At 35.1% G+C, this 22,139-nt stretch overlaps 1 protein-coding gene across 1 annotated transcript in view; it reads left to right on the top strand.

Annotated features, from left to right (window-relative positions):
• The window catches only part of DOK6 (docking protein 6), a gene marked incomplete at both ends in the record, with an annotated part of 248,722 nt that overhangs the window by 155,331 nt on the left and 71,252 nt on the right, over positions 1-22,139 (top strand). The window contains one exon of the mRNA XM_084281323.1: positions 2,405-2,594. Coding sequence (XP_084137449.1) covers positions 2,405-2,594 — 190 coding nt within the window. The remainder of the gene's footprint in view (positions 1-2,404; positions 2,595-22,139) is intronic.

The raw sequence follows: 22,139 nt of genomic DNA, 5'->3' as shown, positions 1-22,139 counted from the left end.
TTAATTCATGACACCTCACCTTAGATACCAACCTCCACTACAAAGTAAACAAACAAATATCTCTTGACCTTTCAAAGATACTGTATGTCCTCAAAATCCCTCATGTAATAATGTCCTCAAATGCTTTAGAGAAGTTGAGCATTTTGAGTGTGTTCTGATGGCTTCTAAAACAGCTTGAAATAGCCTTGTGTCTTCAACACAATAATTTAATGTCTGCTTTGGAAAATAATTGCACCTTTCCATTTTCTCTGCTGTCCAAGTACTATGTCAGTGAAGAGTTAAGGGTAGGATTTCACCTCTCATATAGTAGTGCCTTCCCCCCCATGCACACTGTGTAACTTCTGTATAATGGGGAGGCCTAGAGAAACAGCTGATATGCTGAATCTTTCTTTCAAATACTGGAGGTAAGTAATTGGAAGCAACAGCACGGTAGTGTAAAATTGGAATCTAGTATATGATAAAATCACATCTGCATACCTCCTAGGCAGTTTTGTATGACTCATCACAGCAGCATACCGAAAAAGGGCAAATATACACAATTCCATTGTAAATTATGGTATCTTCTCCACAATTGCTTTTCTGATGCAGTCATTGACCTGTACCTCCATGCGTGAGATTTCCGTTTATTTCAGTAGACATTAGATTTGACCTGTGCCTAACACATAACTCTTGAGAGTTAGGGGAAGTTCTTTTCAGCAATTTCAACAGCATGTGCTTATATATTTATGCTGTATATTGGAAGACTTTTACAAAACATCAGGAGTTTTGCACTTGTTACCTTAGTCCTAAAATACAAGTTTTAGGGATAAGACCATTAGCTTGATTAATGAGAACTGGAGCCTGGGAGTAGAGGTTGAATGGCTATGAGACAGAGTGAATCAGCTGAGGAGTCATTAATGGGACAAAATGAAATTGACTAAAACAGAATAACATTGTAAATGACAAGTTTTCATACAGCTATGCAGGACAGCAAATCTTACTGCTTATCCAGCTGTTCCATTAATTCTTCAGCCAAACTTTTGTTACTTTATTGACACTCACACTCTCATACACAATTCTGGCATATTTTGTATTAACTCACTTATTTGCCATATTTTCACCGATTTGTCAGAAAAGTACATGTAACAAACTATTTAAAATGGAGTCATAATGTTGGAGTTATTGACCATCAAACACAACTGGAAGCTGCATCTTATTTTGATTGTTATGATTATTTCTCTCATTTTATACCTCTGATTACTTTAAATTCCTTCCTTTTTAAAAGAACACTATGAGAAAATACAGTGCAAATAGTGTGTTCAAAATATTCCATGCCAAATTATCATTCATTGTTAAGTACTAGGAGTGAACTTTCTGACAGGCATCCCTTCAAAGTACAGTTTTCTAGTCCTGTTCACAGAATGAGCATTCATCATGTTCATGCTTCTAATTTTTCTTACCTTTTTTTTTTGCCAACACCCTTCAATATAACAGTATTGACACTTTGCATTACTAACCTGTTTCAAAAATGAAATGTTTCAGTGCCTTTAGAGATGAAATACTCTTGCACTTCCAAATATACAACCTGAACTTTGTTTTCCTTTCTTTGTAGAAGTAACATTAGTTATTCTTCAAAACAAATTACATTTTGCTTTAAAACCTTTTTGCTATTATTATGGTATGTGTATTTATTTATTTTTTCTTCTAAGTTAGTTTTTGTTTTGCTTATTAATTCACTCGCAATATAGGCACTTCAGAAAATTGTTAATGCCCTTGAACTCGTATTACAATGACAGCACTATGAAGTAGAAGTGTAGCTGATAGCAATTGATGTTGAGACCATAATATTATGTAGTGTTAAATGAGATTTTTCAATAAATCGATTATTAAAAGTGTTAAGAATTTTACTGAATTGGAAAATAATTAGAAATTGAATGCAAAAGAGTAATTATTAACAGGCTTCAATAGGTAAACCTGGGTTTTCAAATTCAGTTCTAAGGGGCAATGATTGTATATACCTGTTTTGCCAAGATACTTATAGTTCTATTCTTTGAGAGAGGACTCTCTGTCAGAATTCAAGCCATTGCAATTTTTATTTGCAAAGTCATGGACCTTACTGTAAGGATGCAGATTTCAGTTCAGTTGCTGGAGTCATATATTAAAAAGCACTCTGAAGATCATGTGTGAAAGATCTTTCAGTCTGCTGCATTATTTATACTGAAAATGAAATGAAAATTCTCCTCTTGGAGTATTGGCAACACTTCTTGGGCATCAGTGAATCCCCACCACTGTTCACAGGCTAGTAATTTGGCCTTGATATCTGAACCTTTGGTAACTAAAGACTATTGTTGTAAATATATATATATATATGCAATGTTAAATCTTGCTTAAACCTTCTATGCCTTATTCTGCTTTTGTCTTCCAGAGCGATTCAATGTATATCTTATGCCTACACCAAATTTAGATATCTATGGGGAATGTACAATGCAAATCACACATGAAAACATCTATCTCTGGGACATCCACAATGCCAAGGTCAAGCTGGTCATGTGGCCTCTGAGCTCTTTGAGGAGATATGGACGTGACTCAACATGGTTCACATTTGAGTCTGGAAGGTAAGAGTTAAGGAGAAACAGCAACAAGAAGTAAACAATGATTTTTGGGAAGCACTCTGATAAGTTAGATTAGCCTCTCATCTTAAAGTAAGAAAGATGGAATACATGGCTTCTCCATAGACTTCCATTTGTTGAATATCACTTTTCAATATATTCAGCCCGGTGTTTGAAATAAACATTAATATACCTCATATTTAAAATGAGCTTAAACTTTATGGCTTGTCACCTCCCCTTCCTCTGATTTTTATTTAACTGCCATTGAACTGTCATTCTTAGGTTTTATGGGTCTCACAATGCTTCTGCACTAGTGTGCTATATATCTGAGTACAGTTGATACAAAAGTGAATTCTGGAATATAGAACAGGCTCATCATACAGTGGAATAGCTTCCATCACAGTAGATATTACTTTTCTGGGTGTTTCTGATGACTGATTGCCACCCTGGTATATAACTGCAAGCAGGAGTACAGAGAACATTGTGAGCCCATAAAAAGGCTAGCTCTATTTTTCTGCCTGCAGTTTTAATCCTCATTGCCATTTCTTTTCTCAGAACAGTTTTAAATATCCATGCAGCTCTGTTTTGTCTCCCTTTCAGGTCTTTTTTAGTATATTTCATGTCTTCATTTCCTGTCATTAGGTTCACTGCCTTTTCTTTTTGATACATTCTCTCCTTGGTGATGTTTAGTCTTTCATTTTGTGGTTCTAGACTTTTTGAAGTCTGTCTTCCTTATGCTGAGACTTGAATTTTTTGGAGAAATCTATGGAATTGCCATTGTTTCTGCATTCTTCTGTTAGCCACACTGCCTCATTAAAAAACTTGATACAAATTTCAGTGTGTGAAATACCATTGTAGTAACAAATATTAAATATTCATGGAAATACAGTTGGTGATCACAAACAAAAAGACATATCAAATACACTCCACAGACTAATTGGGTAGCAAGCAAAATTCCTATACAGCTTCTTATTGATGGGAATTATTACTTAATTCATAACTTTGTATATCCAAATTGATCACCAGAGCGTCTTAGTGCTCTGCTATTTTTCAGTGATAACTTCAACATTAACAATCATGAAGACATAATTCCTTCTTCTATTTAATAATGTTTTTCCAAAAATCAGCAATGGCTGACCCATGTTTCAGTTTAATTTCAGTGATTAAACTGTGGGGTTCATGCAAGTATACAGTTTTAGTAAGAATCATTTGGTAAATCATAACTTCCCTCAGGCCTTAAACTACTTCATGGGAAACTAAAAGGCACATGCCTGCTCAACACCAGAAATTACCAATCAGTACCATATTACTCGAGAAGAAGGGAAAAAGAAGGGGCGAGGGGGGAGAGGAAACTAGGATTTAGCTTTATCTTATTCTTTCTGAATATCCCATTCATCTAACTCTTTGATTAAATTTGTATTTTCAAGCATGTGTTCTATTAAGGGGGAATGGGGTGATTTCTGCATAAAAAGATAATGATTGAACTGTTTGCTTACACAGATTAGTATATCTATCTGTCTTCTCTTAATTGATTCTGAAGGAAACTCTCTTTGGAAATGAGAATCATCATTAACTCAAAATTAAAGTGCTAAAACTAATTCAAATTAATCACTTGAAGTTGATTTGTAATACAGTGTTCAAAATGTGGGTGTGCTTCTTCTACAGTATTTTCATTATGAAAAATTTCATTCTATACCATCCTGAAATTCTAACTTTTTCAGGATGGTTGCCTTCTGTACTGGTCTATATATAGTGACTGTATTTACTCAGGAAAAATGAGCTTTATCTCTCTGCTTTTTCAAGTCTCCCACAGTATTTAAATTTCATACTAGTATCTAAATATCACAATCCTCTACATCCACAGACCATGCAACATGATGAAACTGGATTATTTTCCTGTATTTTATTAGTATGAGCTAGTTCGGCCTTTATTTGTCATGTTTTATTAACTTTGATCTGATTTGTCCCTTTTACTTGCTTGGGAATGATTAATCTGTCTGATTTGGAATTGTGTAAGGACTAGATTTTGATTGGCAGAAAAATATGGAGGTAAAAAATAGGACTAGAGAAAAAATCAGTATCTTCAATAACATCTGAAGACTATAAAGACTAATGCTCATTTTAAAATCTGCTGTTGATTTGTTTGGGTTTTTATTTTTTCAATCAGCATCTTCTTTCTTATCTTCCTGAGACATGAATTTATCATTGTCCCTTGATCTCCTAGTATATATAGTACAGTAAATTCCTGATGCATGCTGTCTTATCAGAAGCAAAGTGTTCATCCATGGTTTATGAGAATATTACATAGTAAAAGTGTTTTTGCTTTAATTTTTCCCCAAGGCTTAAATATTAAATAGAGGCAATTTCTTTAAAGGAAATATTTTGAAATAGGTTCTTATTTTTTACTGAGCTTTAGCAGTTATGCTAAAGTATATATGTATGTGCTCAATTTGCATGAACATTAAGAGCTCATTTTCATAATTATTTATTTATTATCCAACCTCAATTTTGGTATTACTTTCACACACACACACAAAAATATCCCTCACATTAAAATAAATGGACATATTCACAACAAAGTACTATAACAAACAAGTGGATCAGAATTAATCTTTCAGGCAATTAAATTTATCTTTAATAAGCATATTGTCTTGCATTTAAAAGGAATTCAGATATATAAAATTAAAGTATTCATTTATCTAATGAAATCTAATAAGTACACAATTGAGAGTATGCATAAATCATGGGTAGAACGAACACAGATTTTATTTTCTGTTGTGTTTTCCACTGAATTGGAGTTTCTGAATATGTATCTTTGTACTAGCTACAAAGTTAGACCTATCCTTACTTTTCATTATTAAGCAAATTGGTGAAAGCAAATATTTCTTGCAAACTGATTTAGTCATTTGCATTCTTCGCTATTCAAGTTCTGCTGAAAAGTGGGGGAAGAACAATTTTGTGTGGCTTATGTGGCTTGTGTGGTTTGATGCAGAATGGTGAGATTCTCATTATTTGAAGTATCTTATTAAGGGCAATCCCACTCATTTAATCTATTGATCAAAAAATAGTAATTCACATCCCTGTTGGGCACTACAATGGCTTTGTACTGATTAATGCTGTACATCTGATATAGTGAATGGGAATTCAGTAATTCAGAGCCCCAAAGGACCAAGCATTTACTTTTTCCAAGAGCCAGGCTTTCCACCTAACAAGCTTCAGATTGGCTTGGCTGGTTTTATTGTTGAATTATCAACAATTTTCCTTAAGGTTGTACACAGGTAACGTGTTCAGATAATTCATTGTTATTATTTTGGTTATTGGATGTGTTGGAGACACTGTGCCTAAGAATGCAGTTAATCTGTGCAAGTTTCTCTTAGAATTTATGGAATCGCCACTTCACATGGGTGTTAATCCTTGACTGACCCTGAAATGGCAAAGAAGTTCCTTATGGAACTTGTCTTATGCCTTATGCCTACTCAACTGTCCAGATGAAGATAATGCAGATATGCATTGGAATAATTAATTTTATGCAGTCTAAGAAACATGCTGGTAAAGCAGTAAAATAGGTACAGATAAATTATCTCAAGGTCCATATTAGATGTGAAGACAGACACTGTTTTCAGTGCCAAAGTTTCAGAATTCATTTTTCTGATGTAAACCAAACATTCTAAAGTCCATAAACAATGTTTAAAATTTACTTTATGGAAACTGAAAAAAAAAAAAACAACAAAAAAAAAACCAGTTATCCAAGCTTTCCTTTTGGCAAAACAAGCTGGCTGAGGCACTTTTTGTAGGAGCGTAAGAGGAGACTCCTAAGAATTCATAATTTTTTCTCATGTCTTGGGGTAGGGTACTGTGTAAAGTAAACATTCATGGATGTTTCATTGTTTTTGAAATGTTCTTTTTTTTTTTTTTTTTCCACTTTGCTGCAATTCTTCCATGGACATTAAACAATATTTGCTATGTATGAAAACTGTGTAGTCAAGTCTGTTAATATCTGAGATATCTGAAAACAAAAACAAACAAACAAAAAAACAGTCAAGCTGAAGTCAAGTTAAGTACAGTGAGAAGTTGCAATATGGGAATATGTTGTGAAATGCCAAGCCAAACTTTGTCAAATACCTTTAATTTCCAACTGAGCAGAGAGGTAAATATGCTCCTGGAGTTTCAAGAAGAATAAAAGTAGCCACGAATCCACTACACCCTCCTTTTTCCTGAAATATAATTTCTTCTATTTCATAGACAAGATGTAGAAATTTAAATGATTTTCAATATTTCTAAATTTATTCATGCTCTGCATTTGAAGAACATAGTGTGAATACTGTGGCATTAAATCACACTAAACTTTTGCTTCTTTATTTGTCTTTGATTGTGTTTCTGTCATGAGAAAAAAAGAAAAAAAAAGAAAAAAAAAAGTAATGAAATGTGATATTCCATGACACATGACACTTCAAAGATCTGGAATCTGTTTGTTTGGTTAAAAAAATATAAAGCTCAAGCATGGCAGAGTGGTTACATGAGACTTTCTCAGATTTTCTTTTCTGTGTATGCGACCCACAACTGACATACTCATTTTCTCAGTGGTAGATACACAGATGCTAGGGTTATCTGAAGCAGAAAGTTCAATGTTTGCTTCAGGCACTACATCTGACTGATATCTTTCATTTGTCTGTCGGTGTTCTGTGGTGATTGTGTGAATGTGAAAAGCATTAGTCGATTAACCCTTAGGTTTTGGGAAACATCCTCTTTTTCTTCCCTTATGTGAGGAGAAGTTCCTTAGGTATGTGCCTTTTGAGACAGTTCTGGGACTTCACATGCTGGTGTATGTAGCAGCTCAGGTCTACACCTCCCTGAAGGAAAGCATTTAAATCCTGATTGCTGGTGAATTGTCTAAATCATGTGATAAGATGAATCTAAATCATTAGATGAACCTAAATCATAGGTTCAGAATATCACTGAAAGTTGTAAATTCTATGGGTTTATAAGCCATATGAGCATTCACATGGAGCTGCAGTAAAATAGACTTATAATTTCACATAAACACTCACTCAAATCTCTCAGTATCCACTACTGTATACTGTTAGGTTTTTGTTTGCTTGTTTGTTTTTCCGTGACACTTTTTAAATATTTTTTAAAAAGCTATAACATGAATTTTATGTGGTTTTGTTTTCTGTTTTTTTCTCACTGCCTCTTCCTTCTTTTTTGTATTCTTACCGAAAGTGGCATGTATTGCTAAAATCTGAATATAACTACAAACAAAAAAAGACAAGACAAACAAACAAAACAAGAATATCTTGTCTCTATCCTTCCCTTCTTTTTTGAGTAATCACATAGCTCTAGTTTTAAGATGTGACATTTTCACCACTGAAAAGATTTAATTAGTTCATGGCATTCAGAAGTACCAGGGTTACACTCTAATATGTTGTAATTGTAGTTCCATTACTACTTTTTTTTTTTTTTTTTTCCATTGCAACTTCATTCCAGCTCTCAGTTTCCTTCTGCCCAGTTTCTGACCTGGAAGAATTTCTGTGTTAGTCATCTAATTTACTTAAGTCCCATTTAAAAAGGAGTTGTGCGTTTAACTCATCTACATGACTCTTATTCTGTTTTTGATCATGGCACCTAATCTAGAGCTCTTTTATTGGAATAATAGTAATAATAATAATAATAGTAATAATTTGTTGTAAGTTATTTATAAAGTGCTCATTGCATTTGTTCTCTGCCAAGGCTCAGACTGCTTTTGTGTTGGTAAGACACAGTGTGGTCCACAAAAACTCACGTGCAAATAAAATTCTTCACAACATAACCAACTAAGGCAGACAGAAAGGATTATATGCTAGCTTTTTTATGCTACATTTCTACTGTGTGTTCTAAAGTGTTCTGCTTTCCTTTAGTCCTTGTTTTAAAAATTCAGCCATGATATGTATACACACACCTACAAAACTTTCACGAAGAATGCTTGTGACATTCCACTTTGCTGTAAAAGCTCTATTGTTGATGAGAAAAACAATCACATCTCAGAAAGATAATCTATTCAAAGAATAAAAGTATTTTTATTAAGCTGTAACTTTATTGCAAATAGATTGAAAAGTCACTGACTCCTAGGACAGGGCAGCAAAGTCCACAGCTGAAGTTTTGTAGCACAGTAATGAACAAATTTATAAATGCTAAATCAACAGGAGTGAAAACACCACGAATTCATTGATTCTCTATTGTCTAAGCAGTAAATTTCTTTACAAATTTGCACTGAGTGAAAAATATGTAGTTAGAAAAGGTCACCTGAAATTTGTCTAATGAACATAAAAAATGTGCAGCTCAAAACAAATCTCGTCATTTCTGTGGTATTTATAGAAGTCTCCTATTTTTATATTTTCCAGCCAGAAGGCCCAGCATGAATTTTTCTTTTCAGCTGATCACTATGTATACAGTATCTTTGGCATGATCTAAATGTTACAAAGTTATTAATGAAATCACTAATGGTATTGGGTTAGCCTAGTATGTTTGTGGACAGCATGTTATATTCCTTTTGATGATCCTGAGATAACAGGAACTATGCCTTCCAATTGAAGTGCACAATTTGATTTCTGCCTTCTAACATGCTTTTATGGCATAATCAAAATAGGACTTGTTTTGAAATATTTTGAGATTACGCACCATTTTGCTTTCTGATGGCTTTTCATCCACATATAAGCCCAGAAGAGTTGATATTTACTTACCATTTTCCAGCTGTCCCTTTTTCACACATTGCTCTACTGAAAGCATCCATTTTTGCATTAATATTCCTGATGCTGAATATGACTAATGAGGTTATTGCTATGTAATGTGTGAGAAGAAACAGACAAAATAATTCATACATTCATAATCATATTAGGACTATATTATTATTACTACTACATTTTTTAACCATTGAACTCCATAGTGGGCAAAAATTAGTCCCATATAGCAATTCTAAATAACTGTGGATGCCCCAGCACGTGATCCTTTACTCTGAAGGAGTTGTATTAACCTTTAATCTTCTACCTCAAAATACAGAACAACTGAAACATCTCAGATTTGAAATGTAAAGCTATAAAAATGTTGTTTCATCCATTTAAAAAATAAATAAATCAACAGCACAACTCAGGTACTCATGTATACAAAATGCTAATAAATTTCATAATGGTGTTCATTTTTATACATATAACATTTACATTAAGAGACAGGGTTTCTATTTTAGCTTTTAAACACTGCTGCAACCCCTACCAAGCCAATTTTCATGAGCTGATTTCATGCTGAAACTAGGCAGCTAATTACCTATACAGACAGTAGGAGACTGTTAAATACTTTACACAGGGAAATCCAGAAAGCAACACTTTTAACAGAGACTATCTAGCCACCAAGAATGCTAAACACAAGTAAATCCTCCTTTTCTTCAAAGCTTTGAGTATAGTACCATCAGCTGAGGAGGTTTGAAATATCCTCTATGTGCTGTGTACTGCACAAATGCAGAAGGAAGTAATCAAAATGCAAAGGGCGGAATTTGCACAACAAAAGAGTCTTGTTCATGAATATGTAGGAACCTGTGCGAAGGCATACTTGCACATACACACACAAAGCATTGCAGAAGCATTGAGGGGTGTGTTTTTAAACATTTGTAGGCTTCATTTGTTGTCAGGAACTGTGTTTCCTAGGCTTTGGCTGGCATATAGGTTTATTCTAAAGGTCATTGGAATGTTTGAACAGTTGTTTGTTGTGTGTCACACATGAAAATCTGCAATGAAAGTTTTATTTTTCCCTCAGTCTTGGGACTTGATTATTCTGGAATCAAGTGTCAGCCATGACTCAGGAGCTGAGAAGCTTATGTCAGCAGGCTGGTCTTGGAGGGTTTGACTAATATCTGCCAGATTCCCTGTTCTCAGCTAGTGTTAATTCATTGTTATCACAAATAATATGTTCACTGATAAAATGCCTATTGCCATCTTTTTATTTAACTTCACTAAGACATATCACTAGTGGAGAATGAGGGCAGCCACTGATTTCTTTGCTTCAAAAAGGGTTCATTGGAGTGGTTTGGGCCCATGATGCCATTGACAGAACAGTACAGCAGTTTCAGAAGTACCTCTGTGTTCTGGATATAGTAACTATGTGACAGCAGAAACTGTAGTGCAGGAATGTCCATGGCTGTTCTTTTTATTAGGCATTGAATTCTTTCTTGTCATTATTAAGTTGAATGCCATTATTAACAGAACTTTATAAACATGTATATTACCTATATACTTTTGCATATATACTTGCATGTGTGAACTCAGTACACCCACGACTGTGTTGGAATATGTGTGACTGTATAAGGTACTAATTTTTTTCTACCACTATACTTATTTCAAATGTCATTTATGAATCAATCAATAATCATTAAAGAAATTATTTTTTATTAAATTAGTTTTTTTCACTTCCATTAATTTCATTAATTAATTATTAATTCCATTAGTTATGCCATCAATTAGAAAAACAAAATATTCTCCACTGTAAAAAGCTATAGCTGTACAAAGCCAAGACAGTAATATTAACAGTAAATTGATGAGGAATTTTCTTTCATTTGCTTTTTGTGATTTTTTTATATTTTTTTTTTAATTCTATATTCATAGATACCAGAGAACACTTTGGATATTTTGGTTAAAACATTTAAAGCATTCTCGGAAACTGATATTGATTTCTCATCACTTCTCAACATCTGCACTCTTAATGATATCCAAGTTATGTTTTGCGACTATTTGCTACAAATACATGAAAAAATATTTTACAGATGTATTTTACTTATAAAATAATATAAAATATGTATTATTCCCAATTGTATAGGGAATACAATACAGTAGCAAAATGTCTATACATATAAATAGCCAGGCCTGGAAGAACTATCAAATTTAAAATTTGTGGGTAATTCCTTTTATTTTTTAGATAGTGATGGCATACTCTGGTGAAATACAAATGTCCATGTGCTAAATTTCAGTTTCTGTTTTCACAAAGCATTCTCCTAAAGAGAAAAATGTGTAATAATTGAAAACCATATCACAGCTTTCCCAGCATTATTGTGCCCCCCTCAAGTCTTTTACTGCAGCTAAGTGTTCTCTCATTCTAATTTAAATTAACTAAAGAATTCTTAAAATGCTGTCACATAAGGGAGATGGAGAGCACTTTATACACAGTGCCTGCTCAGAAGCATTCTAGAAAGTGAGGCTATTTTTGAGGTGGGCTTGACTGGTCCCACAGGCTCTTTTAATCTTCCGCTTATTTATAAGGTACTGAAGGAAGGTATGTCCCTTAGCCCCTGTTAGAGGAAATGCTATTAGCTACTGTGTCCCTCCTACTAATACTTCTTCACTATCACAGTAAGTTATTGCTATTGTTGCACTATTAATAATTCCGTACTCTGAGTAATAGTGCGATGGTGTGTGATTTATTTCAGCTATGAGTAGTCACTTGTCACATATTTTCTAAAAAGCTTCCATCTTATTAGAAAGAGGTGAGGGAAAGGCAGAGTCTAATGGAATCCTTCAGTCTCAGCAGTTCCAGACATCATTTGATCTTCCTGACTTTTTAGAAGAAAACTCAGTACAGTGCTATAACTCACCAAGATGCTTCATCTAGTTGATTATCCTGTCAGTGGCCAAAAAGTCAAATATAACATTGCACTTGCATGACTTGCTTGAACCAGTGCAACAAAACAGATTTTCACATTTTAAAGATAGATATATACACATATATACTTGGACAAGCTTGAGGAGTGGGAGTATGTGAACCTAGTGAGGTTCAACAAGTCCAAGTGCAAGGTGCTGCATCTGGGTCGGGGAAATCCCAGACATGAGGACAGACCTGGTAAAGAGGTCATTGAGAGCAGCCCTGCAGAGAAGGACTTGGGAGTTCTGGTGGACAAAAAGCCTAACATGAGCCAGCAGTGTGTGCTTGCAGCCCAGAAGGCCAACTGCATCCTGGGCTACAACAACAGAGGGGTGGCCAGGGATGTGATTGTCTCTCTCTACTCTGCGTTTGTGAGGTCCCACTTGAAGTTCTCCATTCAGGTCTGTGGCCCCCAGCACAAGAAGGTTGTGGAGCTGTTAGAACAGGTCCAGAGGATGATCAAAGGGTGGAGCACCTCTCTTACGAAGAAAGGCTGAGAGAGCTAGGGATGTTCGGCCTGAAGAAGAGAAGGCTAGGGGAAGACCTCATTGTAGACTTTCAGTACTTAAAGGGGACTTATAAAAAGATGGAGAGAAACTTTTTGCTTAGTCAGATAATGTTAGAACAAGGGAGAATGGTTTTAAACTAAAAGAAGGGAGATTTGGATTAGATGTTAGGAGGAAATTCTTCACTCAGAGGGTGGTGAGGCACTGGAACAGGCTTCCAAGAGAAGCTGTGGATGCCCCATCCCTGGAGGTGTTCAAGACCAGGCTGGACAAGGCCCTGGGCAACCTGGTCTAGTGGATAGCATCCATGACAGGGGAGTTGGAACTAGATGATCTTTAAGGTCCCTTCCATCCCAAGCTACTGTATGGTTCTATGATATATCCATGTCTTTCCAACTTGGAAAATATCCCTCCTTTAAAATGATATTTTAAATGATCTTTGATATACTTTTTGAAAACAGCATCTTGGGATGAATGACAGAAGAGACTTTATTTTCCTTAATTGCATGATATCATGCCTCAAAATTCATAAAAGTTGGCATTAAGTAAATAAAAGTGCAAAACTGCATTTATTTGTATACAGTATATAAAAAGAAACAAACAAAATTGAAACCCTCTGATAAGTACCATTTACCATTAGTGATGGTATTGAAGGACAGTTTAGATGATGACACAGTGGAAAGCCCTGAATTTCTTTCAGATGATGATTAAGGGTGCCTTATCTTTTTTAGTGAAAACTGATTGGATGATATTTCTGTTGACTTGTCTAAGAGAACTGTCACTGCCACCAGAGAATGAAGAGTGACAGCAGTGATCCAAACCAACAGTGGTCTGGAGACAACCATAGCATGAGTGTGTTAAAGGTGTTTTGCATACACAGTGGACCAGCTTGCTGGGACTAATAGAAATGAAAGAGATTGATGCAAAACTGTTTTGTGGGAGGACTAAGCGCATGGAAGCAGAGGAGGAGACAGGAATGTGGTGATGAAATACATAGGCTGGTAAGACAGAAAAAGAAAGGGATTTCTGAGTAAAAGCAAGGTACCTGATTTTTTTAAAGAAGCACTGTAACAACTTTTGGAATACATTTAGCATTTCAGGAATAACATCTAGTCAGAAAGTGTGGAAGATCTGAGCACAAAGTAGCAAGAAGAAGTTAGTCAAATAGATGCATGTTATTGGCAAACTGACTGTCTCAAATAGTTCGTGTCACAGGTACTGTGTCATTTTATGGTATGCTTCTTTAAGCCCCATTGGACCAATTTCTTTCTCAGAGAGAGAAAAAAAAAGAGAGAGAGAGAGAGAGAGAGAGAGAAGAAAAAAAAAAAAAAGAAACAAAGAAAAATGAGCATGATTAGCTCTCAGCCTTAGAAGTGCAGATGAAATGGAGGGCAGCCAAGAAAAAAGTGTTCAGTGCATGTGGAAGTAGTGTCAAATAACTGGTAAAAAGGACCATCAGAGCAGAAAGACAATTAGAGCAGAAATAGTAATACACAGAAATAGAAATGTATATTAGCATTTGTCTTGAGACTAATATTCTGTCCGTGATATGAAGGGTACCTATAATATGAATGTTCCAGAGTGAGAAAATAGGGAAGTACTTCAAAAGACTTTTGGCAGGGGTACTCAAAATCGTTTTAATGGCATACATGAAATAGCCACAAACATACCCAAGCTATGATGCATAAATATCTAGGGAAGGTGTGGTCATCTTTCACTGCATAAGAAGTATCCACAATACCGTAACGGAATTGTGTCCTTCGTATTGGACTTGATGATCCTTAAGGGTCCCTTCCTACTCAGGATATTCTATGATTCTATGATTCTATGATTCTATTCTTCCACCTATAGTGTTTGCTTTTTGGATAGCTATATATAAATGTTTAATGAAATCAGTAAGTCTATAGTTAATGGATTTTTTTAATTTATTTTTTTAAACCTGGCATACAGAATCATGGACAGAAGGGCTTGATACAGTCCAGTGTTCAGAGCAGTTCCATGGCTGTTATAAATTTCTTATAAAAATATTACTAAAGCAGTGCAGGACAGTAGGAGCTTAAATTATGAAACATTGAACCTAGATGAGTAAGCTCCAGTGTAAAAGTAACTCATTAGTGTTTTTGTTGTTGTTGTTGTTGTTTTGTTGTTATTTTGTTGTTATTTTTGTTGGTTTATTTGTTTGTTTTTCACAGCAAAGGTAGATTGCTTTTTTTCATTTTGCTTTCTAACAATGCCCCAGATTCAATGGGAAGAGAGCAGGCACGCTGTGTTTGAAAAGCTTGCGAATTAAAGAAAATAGATTTGAAAAGCCAATGCATTAAAGAAAATGGATTTCATGCTTTTAGATTCTACTCTCCCATATTTGTTTTGAAGTCTGTGTGTTTTTTCTCTGCTGGTGGACTTGTCAAGGAGCATTTCTTGTCAATTAGTAGCATCTCCTGCCATGCAAGAAACTGGACTGAGGGAATATTTGCAAAGAATAGGCAGTGGCACATACACGCAATCACTAATACTTGCCATTCTTACACTCTTTTGTTTTAAGCAAAATCCTCACTGAAACTAACCCAAAGCATTTCTTTCTCTAGTACAGTGTAAGCAGTTTCACACAGGACTCATAGCAGATATTCAACTAAGAGTAATTGATTGCTATTAATCAGGGTCAGGAATAAGCATTTATTAAAACTTCAGAAAATGGATAGCCATTCCATCCAGCAAAGTTTTAGAAATATGATACTTCTTGGAAAATATGTGGTGAGCCAGTCGTTAGAATATCAGAATATTAGAATATTAGGCATATGAAATTATAAATGGCAACTAATAAATTGTAGTTATTTTTCATCCTTTTATATGCTTTTCCTCTCCTTTTTCTGCATCATTTTGGTCCATGCTTCCTTGTGCTGATTTTCTTTTGCAGACCACCTGCCACTCGTTTTTTAATCTCTTTGGTTTTTTTTAATCCTTTTGTGTGAAGTAAATACTAGTACCTTTTCCTACACGCTTACTCCTGTAGTTGAAAAGACTGTCTACTTTTACATAACAAAATTTTACAGAAATGTTATGAGGGTTCTTATCAAGTTGCTACATCTCTGAACATTTCAACAATCAGGCTAAAGAGAAATTCTTGCTGAGATTTTTCCCCCTGCTGGAAGCATCAACAGAAAGATATTATATACACAGTCAAAGTTGGAGTCAGAGATGCCAGGCAAATGCAGTGTGATTTGTTTGATCCATAATAGAATTGCTGTTGTTATCAATTGAGAGAAGAACAGAAAAAATGTCTGTTTCAATTCTGCTTGGCTTAGGTAAAAGAGGAAAAGGTAAAGAAAGTGGGAGGAAAGTCATGTTTCTTCTCTACATACCACAAGTAAAAAAATGGTGGAAGTTCAATTAATGTTTTATGTTTGTGGTGGGGGCCATGCCTTTCATGTAATTATTTTTCTATATAATGTTATTATTGCACATACAGTTTACCACCAAAAGACTTACTTGACTGCTTGTATCTGTATGCACTAGGGATGTGGTCTTCTGTTCTTACTGTAAGCTCCTGAGAAATCCAGCTTTATTTTTTTTTATTTTTTTTTTTTTTTTAGCAAATCCCCATCCTGTCTTGCCCCCAGTGTTTTTTCTGTCCCATGAGTTGCTGCTGTGGCAGGCTGCTCCCAAACAAGAGCTAACAACCTGTCAGTTTTGTGATTAGTGTTGGTGAGTCCTTGGATATTATTAGCATATGTTAATTACTCATTAGTGTACGTACATAGCATGGTGAGTGTCTCTGGACAACCCTGTGTGCCCATAATATTTGCATATGACTTTCTGAAAATTCCTCTTTCATCAAAGTAGTCAAAGCAGTAGCTCTCATACTATGCAGACAGAGAGTGACATTGAAAGAAAACAACAGTGGTTATAACCCCATCACAATAAAAACAAAGTGTACGGAAAGTTTCAGAGTGGCTGACCACAAATGCTTTAAAGTGGCCAAACCCATTAATGATGCTGCACTTAAAAGAGGGAAGAAAAGAAAAGAAAAAAAAAAAAAAAAACTTGGAATGTCTTACTTTTGTAGTAGTGAAAACTCACAAAGCAAACAGCATAGACTGCTGTGTTCTCCCTTCATTACTCCTTTGCACTTTGTGTGTCCCACTTTTGATATGGGAGAATTCAGCTTTATTTTCCATAACCTGGAAAAGATGATGTTTTGAATATACATCATAATTAACTATAATTTGCTTTTCTTCACATGTTCTATAGTACTGAACCTGGCTTTATATTAGCTCATTAATATTTTTTACCTCTAGTGTCTTAATATTTACTCAACCACTAAAAATGTTAACTTTATTAGTTCATTACCATTCAACCCTCCAGAATTTTTCCCTGGCCTCCTTAAGGGAACATATTCTTATACTTTTATTGAACTTCAGGAAATGCCTGTGTCCTCTGCTTCTGTAAACATAAAAAGTAGAGTAACAACACAAATGCAATATCTGACTGCATCATATTAGGTACAAAGTGTTTCCAGTAGCATTTAATATGTAGAGGCATTATAGGATAAAATATCTTACAGATCGTTTTGAACGTGGTCCTACATTTAATATTTAATATCATATTATTGGTAAGTGCAGGTACAAAGTGTTTTTTTTTATTACTTCTTTTTGGTTGAACTTTTAGGTTGACCATGATCAATTACTCCAAATATTGTTGGCATATGTGCAATAGTGTCCAGTATCATAGCTTTGGAGCACCCCCAGTTCCTCAAAAATGAAATAAACAATTTTATCTACTAACACTAGTTCCTCGGCTACTACTTTGCTAACATCTGTAAATTGGCAGATGCCTCCTTTACAAAACTCTGTTTCCAGAGAGATGATTGAATAAGTTCAGAGTTGTGCCTCATTTCATCAAGAAACAACTTGGACACTAGCAAGTCTAAGCTAAGAGGATTTCCACCCTCACTGGGAGTAGTCCCAAACATAATGGTGCCTTTAGGGCTCTGAAAGGGAAAAAGAAGAAAATGAAGATCCTAAGCTGCTAAGTTTTGTTGCCTCTGTTGTAGCAAGTAGTGATGCACTGCCAGAGGCCAGAGGGTCCCTGTATGCTTTCATTTACTTTAAACAGTAGTGATCTTATTTGAGTTTTCTCACTAACGTTTATGTATTTGGCAAAATCAGTGTTATTGCTGTAGATTAATGCTGCTTCACCTGTTTTTCTACTTAAGACAGTGAGAGGAATTGAGTAATATTGTTATGAGATGTGCTTGCCTTCACTAGAGAATAATAGGGTGGCAAACATCCTGTAGCAAATAACTGTATTTGAATATGATCCCATGTTCCAGAACTTGGAGACTATATCCCTTTCATTCAAAAGTGACATGAAGAATAATAGCTGAACCATGCTGAGTGAAATAGCTTAATCAAAAACATTTAGCTGTTTGTCATCTTCATAACATCTTTATTTTTTTCAGACCACTGTTTTCAGTTGTGTCTTTGCAGTATAGCCAACTGTAACTGCCACTTCTGCACTAAAATTATAATAGTGATATAAGAGTTCTTGGTTTATCTTTCTCAGAGCTGCTAAGGACATATAATCTTCCAAGACACTGTTAAATATTATTTCATCATTATCAACAAGAACTGAGCTTTACAAACCCAGATAATTAATTTTTCAGGAACATTTTCGTGTTCGTTCTGTTAAACTGTAAAAAAATGCAAATGTCTTGTGTATTTAAGAATATGTCAACAATTGTTTTTATTATCCTTCCTTTGTTTTTTATCAATTTCATTTTTGCATGATATATATAAGATCTAAAAAGGGAAGGGAAGGGAAGGGAAGGGAAGGGAAGGGAAGGGAAGGGAAGGGAAGGGAAGGGAAGGGAAGGGAAGGGAAGGGAAGGGAAGGGAAGGGAAGGGAAGGGAAGGGAAGGGAAGGGAAGGGAAGGGAAGGGAAGGGAAGGGAAGGGAAGGGAAGGGAAGGGAAGGGAAGGGAAGGGAAGGGAAGGGAAGGGAAGGGAAGGGAAGGGAAGGGAAGGGAAGGGAAGGGAAGGGAAGGGAAGGGAAGGGAAGGGAAGGGAAGGGAAGGGAAGGGAAGGGAAGGGAAGGGTGCGGTCAAAAATCTCCACAGAGTGGGTTGTTCTGCATATACATATTTATTAATTGCCTACACTGATTAAACAGTGCAAAGTGAATTGAATACTGACACAAGATAGCAATTTGCATGCTCAAGCTAGTATACTTTTACTTAGAGGTGCTAAAGCATAAACAGCACCATTCAATCTTCCCCATCAAATTGTTGATGTTTTATGAAACTAATATTTACACAGGAAGGAATAAAGTTCATATATATAGTCATATTAAAGTATTTGGGATTTGGCTTATTAGACCGGGAAATCTCCTCTAAGAGAGGAGAAACTAACTGTAGTTTCTACCGTTGAAGAAATAGAAAATGTAGCCTCTGTATGGTATGTTTACCATTAAGTACGGATATATTTCATAATTTTATGTCAATCTCAACATTCTGCTTCTTATGCACAACTCCAATGAAATCTGCTTCTCTGCTTTTTGTACTTTAACTAGCATTGGAAATGAGTTACTATATTTAACTCTTCAGCATTATTTCACATTTATTCTGATACACAATGGTAACTAAAATAAATAAAGTATTTTAATGGAAATACACAAGGAAGTTTGTTAGTTACCTAAATAAAAATGGTCTGAAAAAAAGTCCAAAACAGAGTCCTGCTTATTATCAAAACCAAGCCTTGGGGAAGGAAAATAATAATAATAATAATAACAACAATAATAACAATAATAACAAGAAGAAGAAGAAGAAGAAGAAGAAGAAGAAGAAGAAGAAGAAGAAGAAGAAATATTAATATTATTATTGCCACTGTCTCTTAACTATGTCTTATGATGGACAAGAAAATATTGCTGGAAACGAATTAGAGAGTTACAATGGTGGTGGACAATCACTCAGTCATTGGTATAGTCCAGAGAAAGGCATAGCTTTCTTTTTGTGCTTCTGTTAAGCAAAAAGTGGACAGCATATGACATGCAGGAATGCAGGAATGGGATAGTGTCCCTGAAGCTTTAACAATGAGATATATGCCCCACTAGTCTAAATGGGCTAAAACAGAGACACAGCAAAGACACAGCAATTGTAGAAGCAGCCCAAGCAATGAGAAGAAAAATTTCCCAGGAGGCATAATTACCTCAAATACTGTACAGAAATCTCTCCCATCTGACAAAACAAAGAAAAACATGTTTTCATGATTGAAAAAAAAAATGTGTATTATTCCCCTAAAATCATCACTTGGTTTAGGCAGAAAAAGAAATAATCTCATCATACTTTTTTTGTTGTTGTTGTTTTGTTTTAACCATGACTACATATAATATCTTAAAAAGCTATGTAACTATCATTTGGAAAGTATCACAGTCCTCTAGGAAATAATGGAGAAGGACTGCTTTCCTCTGAGTAATTGAATGTCAGCTATCTTGGAGAATATCATCACTCCTTTCCATCCTTATGTTCTCAGAATTGCAGAATGATGCCACAAAAGGACTTATTAGGAAATCTGTGCCTTTAGTTCTTTTAGTTGAAAACACTGAAGATGACTCAAGAAATACAAGATCTGACCTTGAACAAATCTAAGCTGCATGATCAAGTTACTGAGCTTCATCATGTGGTAATACTCCATGCATTAACTTATGCCAAATTCAAGAAGATTCCACATGAAAGAGAGACAATTTAAGATTAAACACTGTGCTACTTCATAACCTATGTGCAGGAACAGTGAAAAGTTATCCATCTCAGCTGAAGTGCAACAATATTACAATAAATTTTATAAAGGAATGTCTATCTAAGCAATTAGTAGATATCTTACATAATTAATTTTTCTTGTTGTATATACTTGTCAGTAAATAACTATAGTCTAGGGGGACAGCCAGATGCCTTATATATCAGATAATTTTCACTATTTGCTTCTCAGATCATAAAATTGTCAGGATATCCCTGTTTGACACTCCAATGAAACTCTGAAATGATGACAGCAAAGCAAGGCAATCTAACTCATTAGTCACATAGGATGTGAGCAACAGACAAGGCTCAGCAGATTTTGAGATTCTGTGTCTGCTTGTTCTGTGTTTTGCCCTTTATATTGCTGCTGTGCTTTGTGTTGGTGATTTCCATTTCCCTTTTGTGGATATTTCACAGGACATTTCCCTACTTTCACTGACCTTGTCCCACATATAGGGCTTTCTATCCACGTCTATATCTGAATTAATTACACTTTCTGCACATTTCTCTCATTAATTGCCTTCTCTCTGCTTCACTCATAGACCCTTCCTGGATCCCATACATATCCTATTTTTGTAGTTATCTTTTTTTCCTACTGATTCACCCACAAAATGTATCAGTTTTTGATTGCTTTATTCTAAGTCAGATTCTTAGCAACATTTTCTTGCTTCTTCCTGGTTTTCTATCCTTTCAACACAGAAGTTCACCTTACAGCTTTATAAAAATCTACATTGTTTGTTTTAGAATTCGTGATAACTATTCCAAGGTATAAATTGAGTTGTTATTTGTTTGTTTGTTTTGTTTGTTTGTTTATCTCAATATGCTCCCATCAGAAGGAGTTTATTTGTTTTTCTTGCTATTATTATTATTATCTCAGGAAATAGCAACTTTGGGAGGAAGCAAGTTAGCGTGTATTGAAAGTTGGAGAGAGCAAAGCTTTTGGATCCTCAGGGGAGCTTTGTATTCATTTCTCTGTGAGCTCTACTGGTTAGCAAGTCTGTGTTTCGTGTGCGCTGTGTGTAACGTCCTTGCACACAAAGAACAAACAGGATTTCTGTCAAAATGGCTTAGTCCAAGTTGAGATAACAACAAACATGGAAAGAACAAAAGTGAGACATGCACAAGGGGATGTGCATCTCCTCTGATAATCAAATTAAACTGAAGGCAAAGTTGCTACTTTCGACCACTTTTTAGAAAATCAAAGCAGTAGTAGTAACACAAGAAATAAGTACCTTGGTTCAAAGTTAAATATTTTATATCATATGGCTCTTTCCCAACCGACATCCATATCTTCGAGGCTTTAAAGAAAGGCCATTTATTATTTACTGCTCCTCTTGTGACAGAGAAGGTTTGCTTCCCTATATCAAATCTGACCACATTCTTTGCATACAGGAAATAAGCACTAGCTAACTTTTTTACTGCACCTTGAAGTATCTGAGTGAACAGCTTTGCTCTTTAAAGGAAATCATCTTGCACACATTGAGTGTGGACTACACTACAGTAATTGCATTCATTTTGGTACTGCTGACTGCTGACTTTTAGCACTCAGATTTCTGGACAATACTTAATCATGATCTAGTCTTATTCAAAAATTAAATTTTATTTT

The sequence above is a fragment of the Netta rufina genome (genome assembly GCF_964035555.1).
Source record: "Netta rufina genome assembly, chromosome: 2".
Taxonomy (NCBI): Eukaryota; Metazoa; Chordata; class Aves; order Anseriformes; family Anatidae; genus Netta; species Netta rufina.
This window is presented reverse-complemented; position numbering and strand designations above follow the sequence as displayed.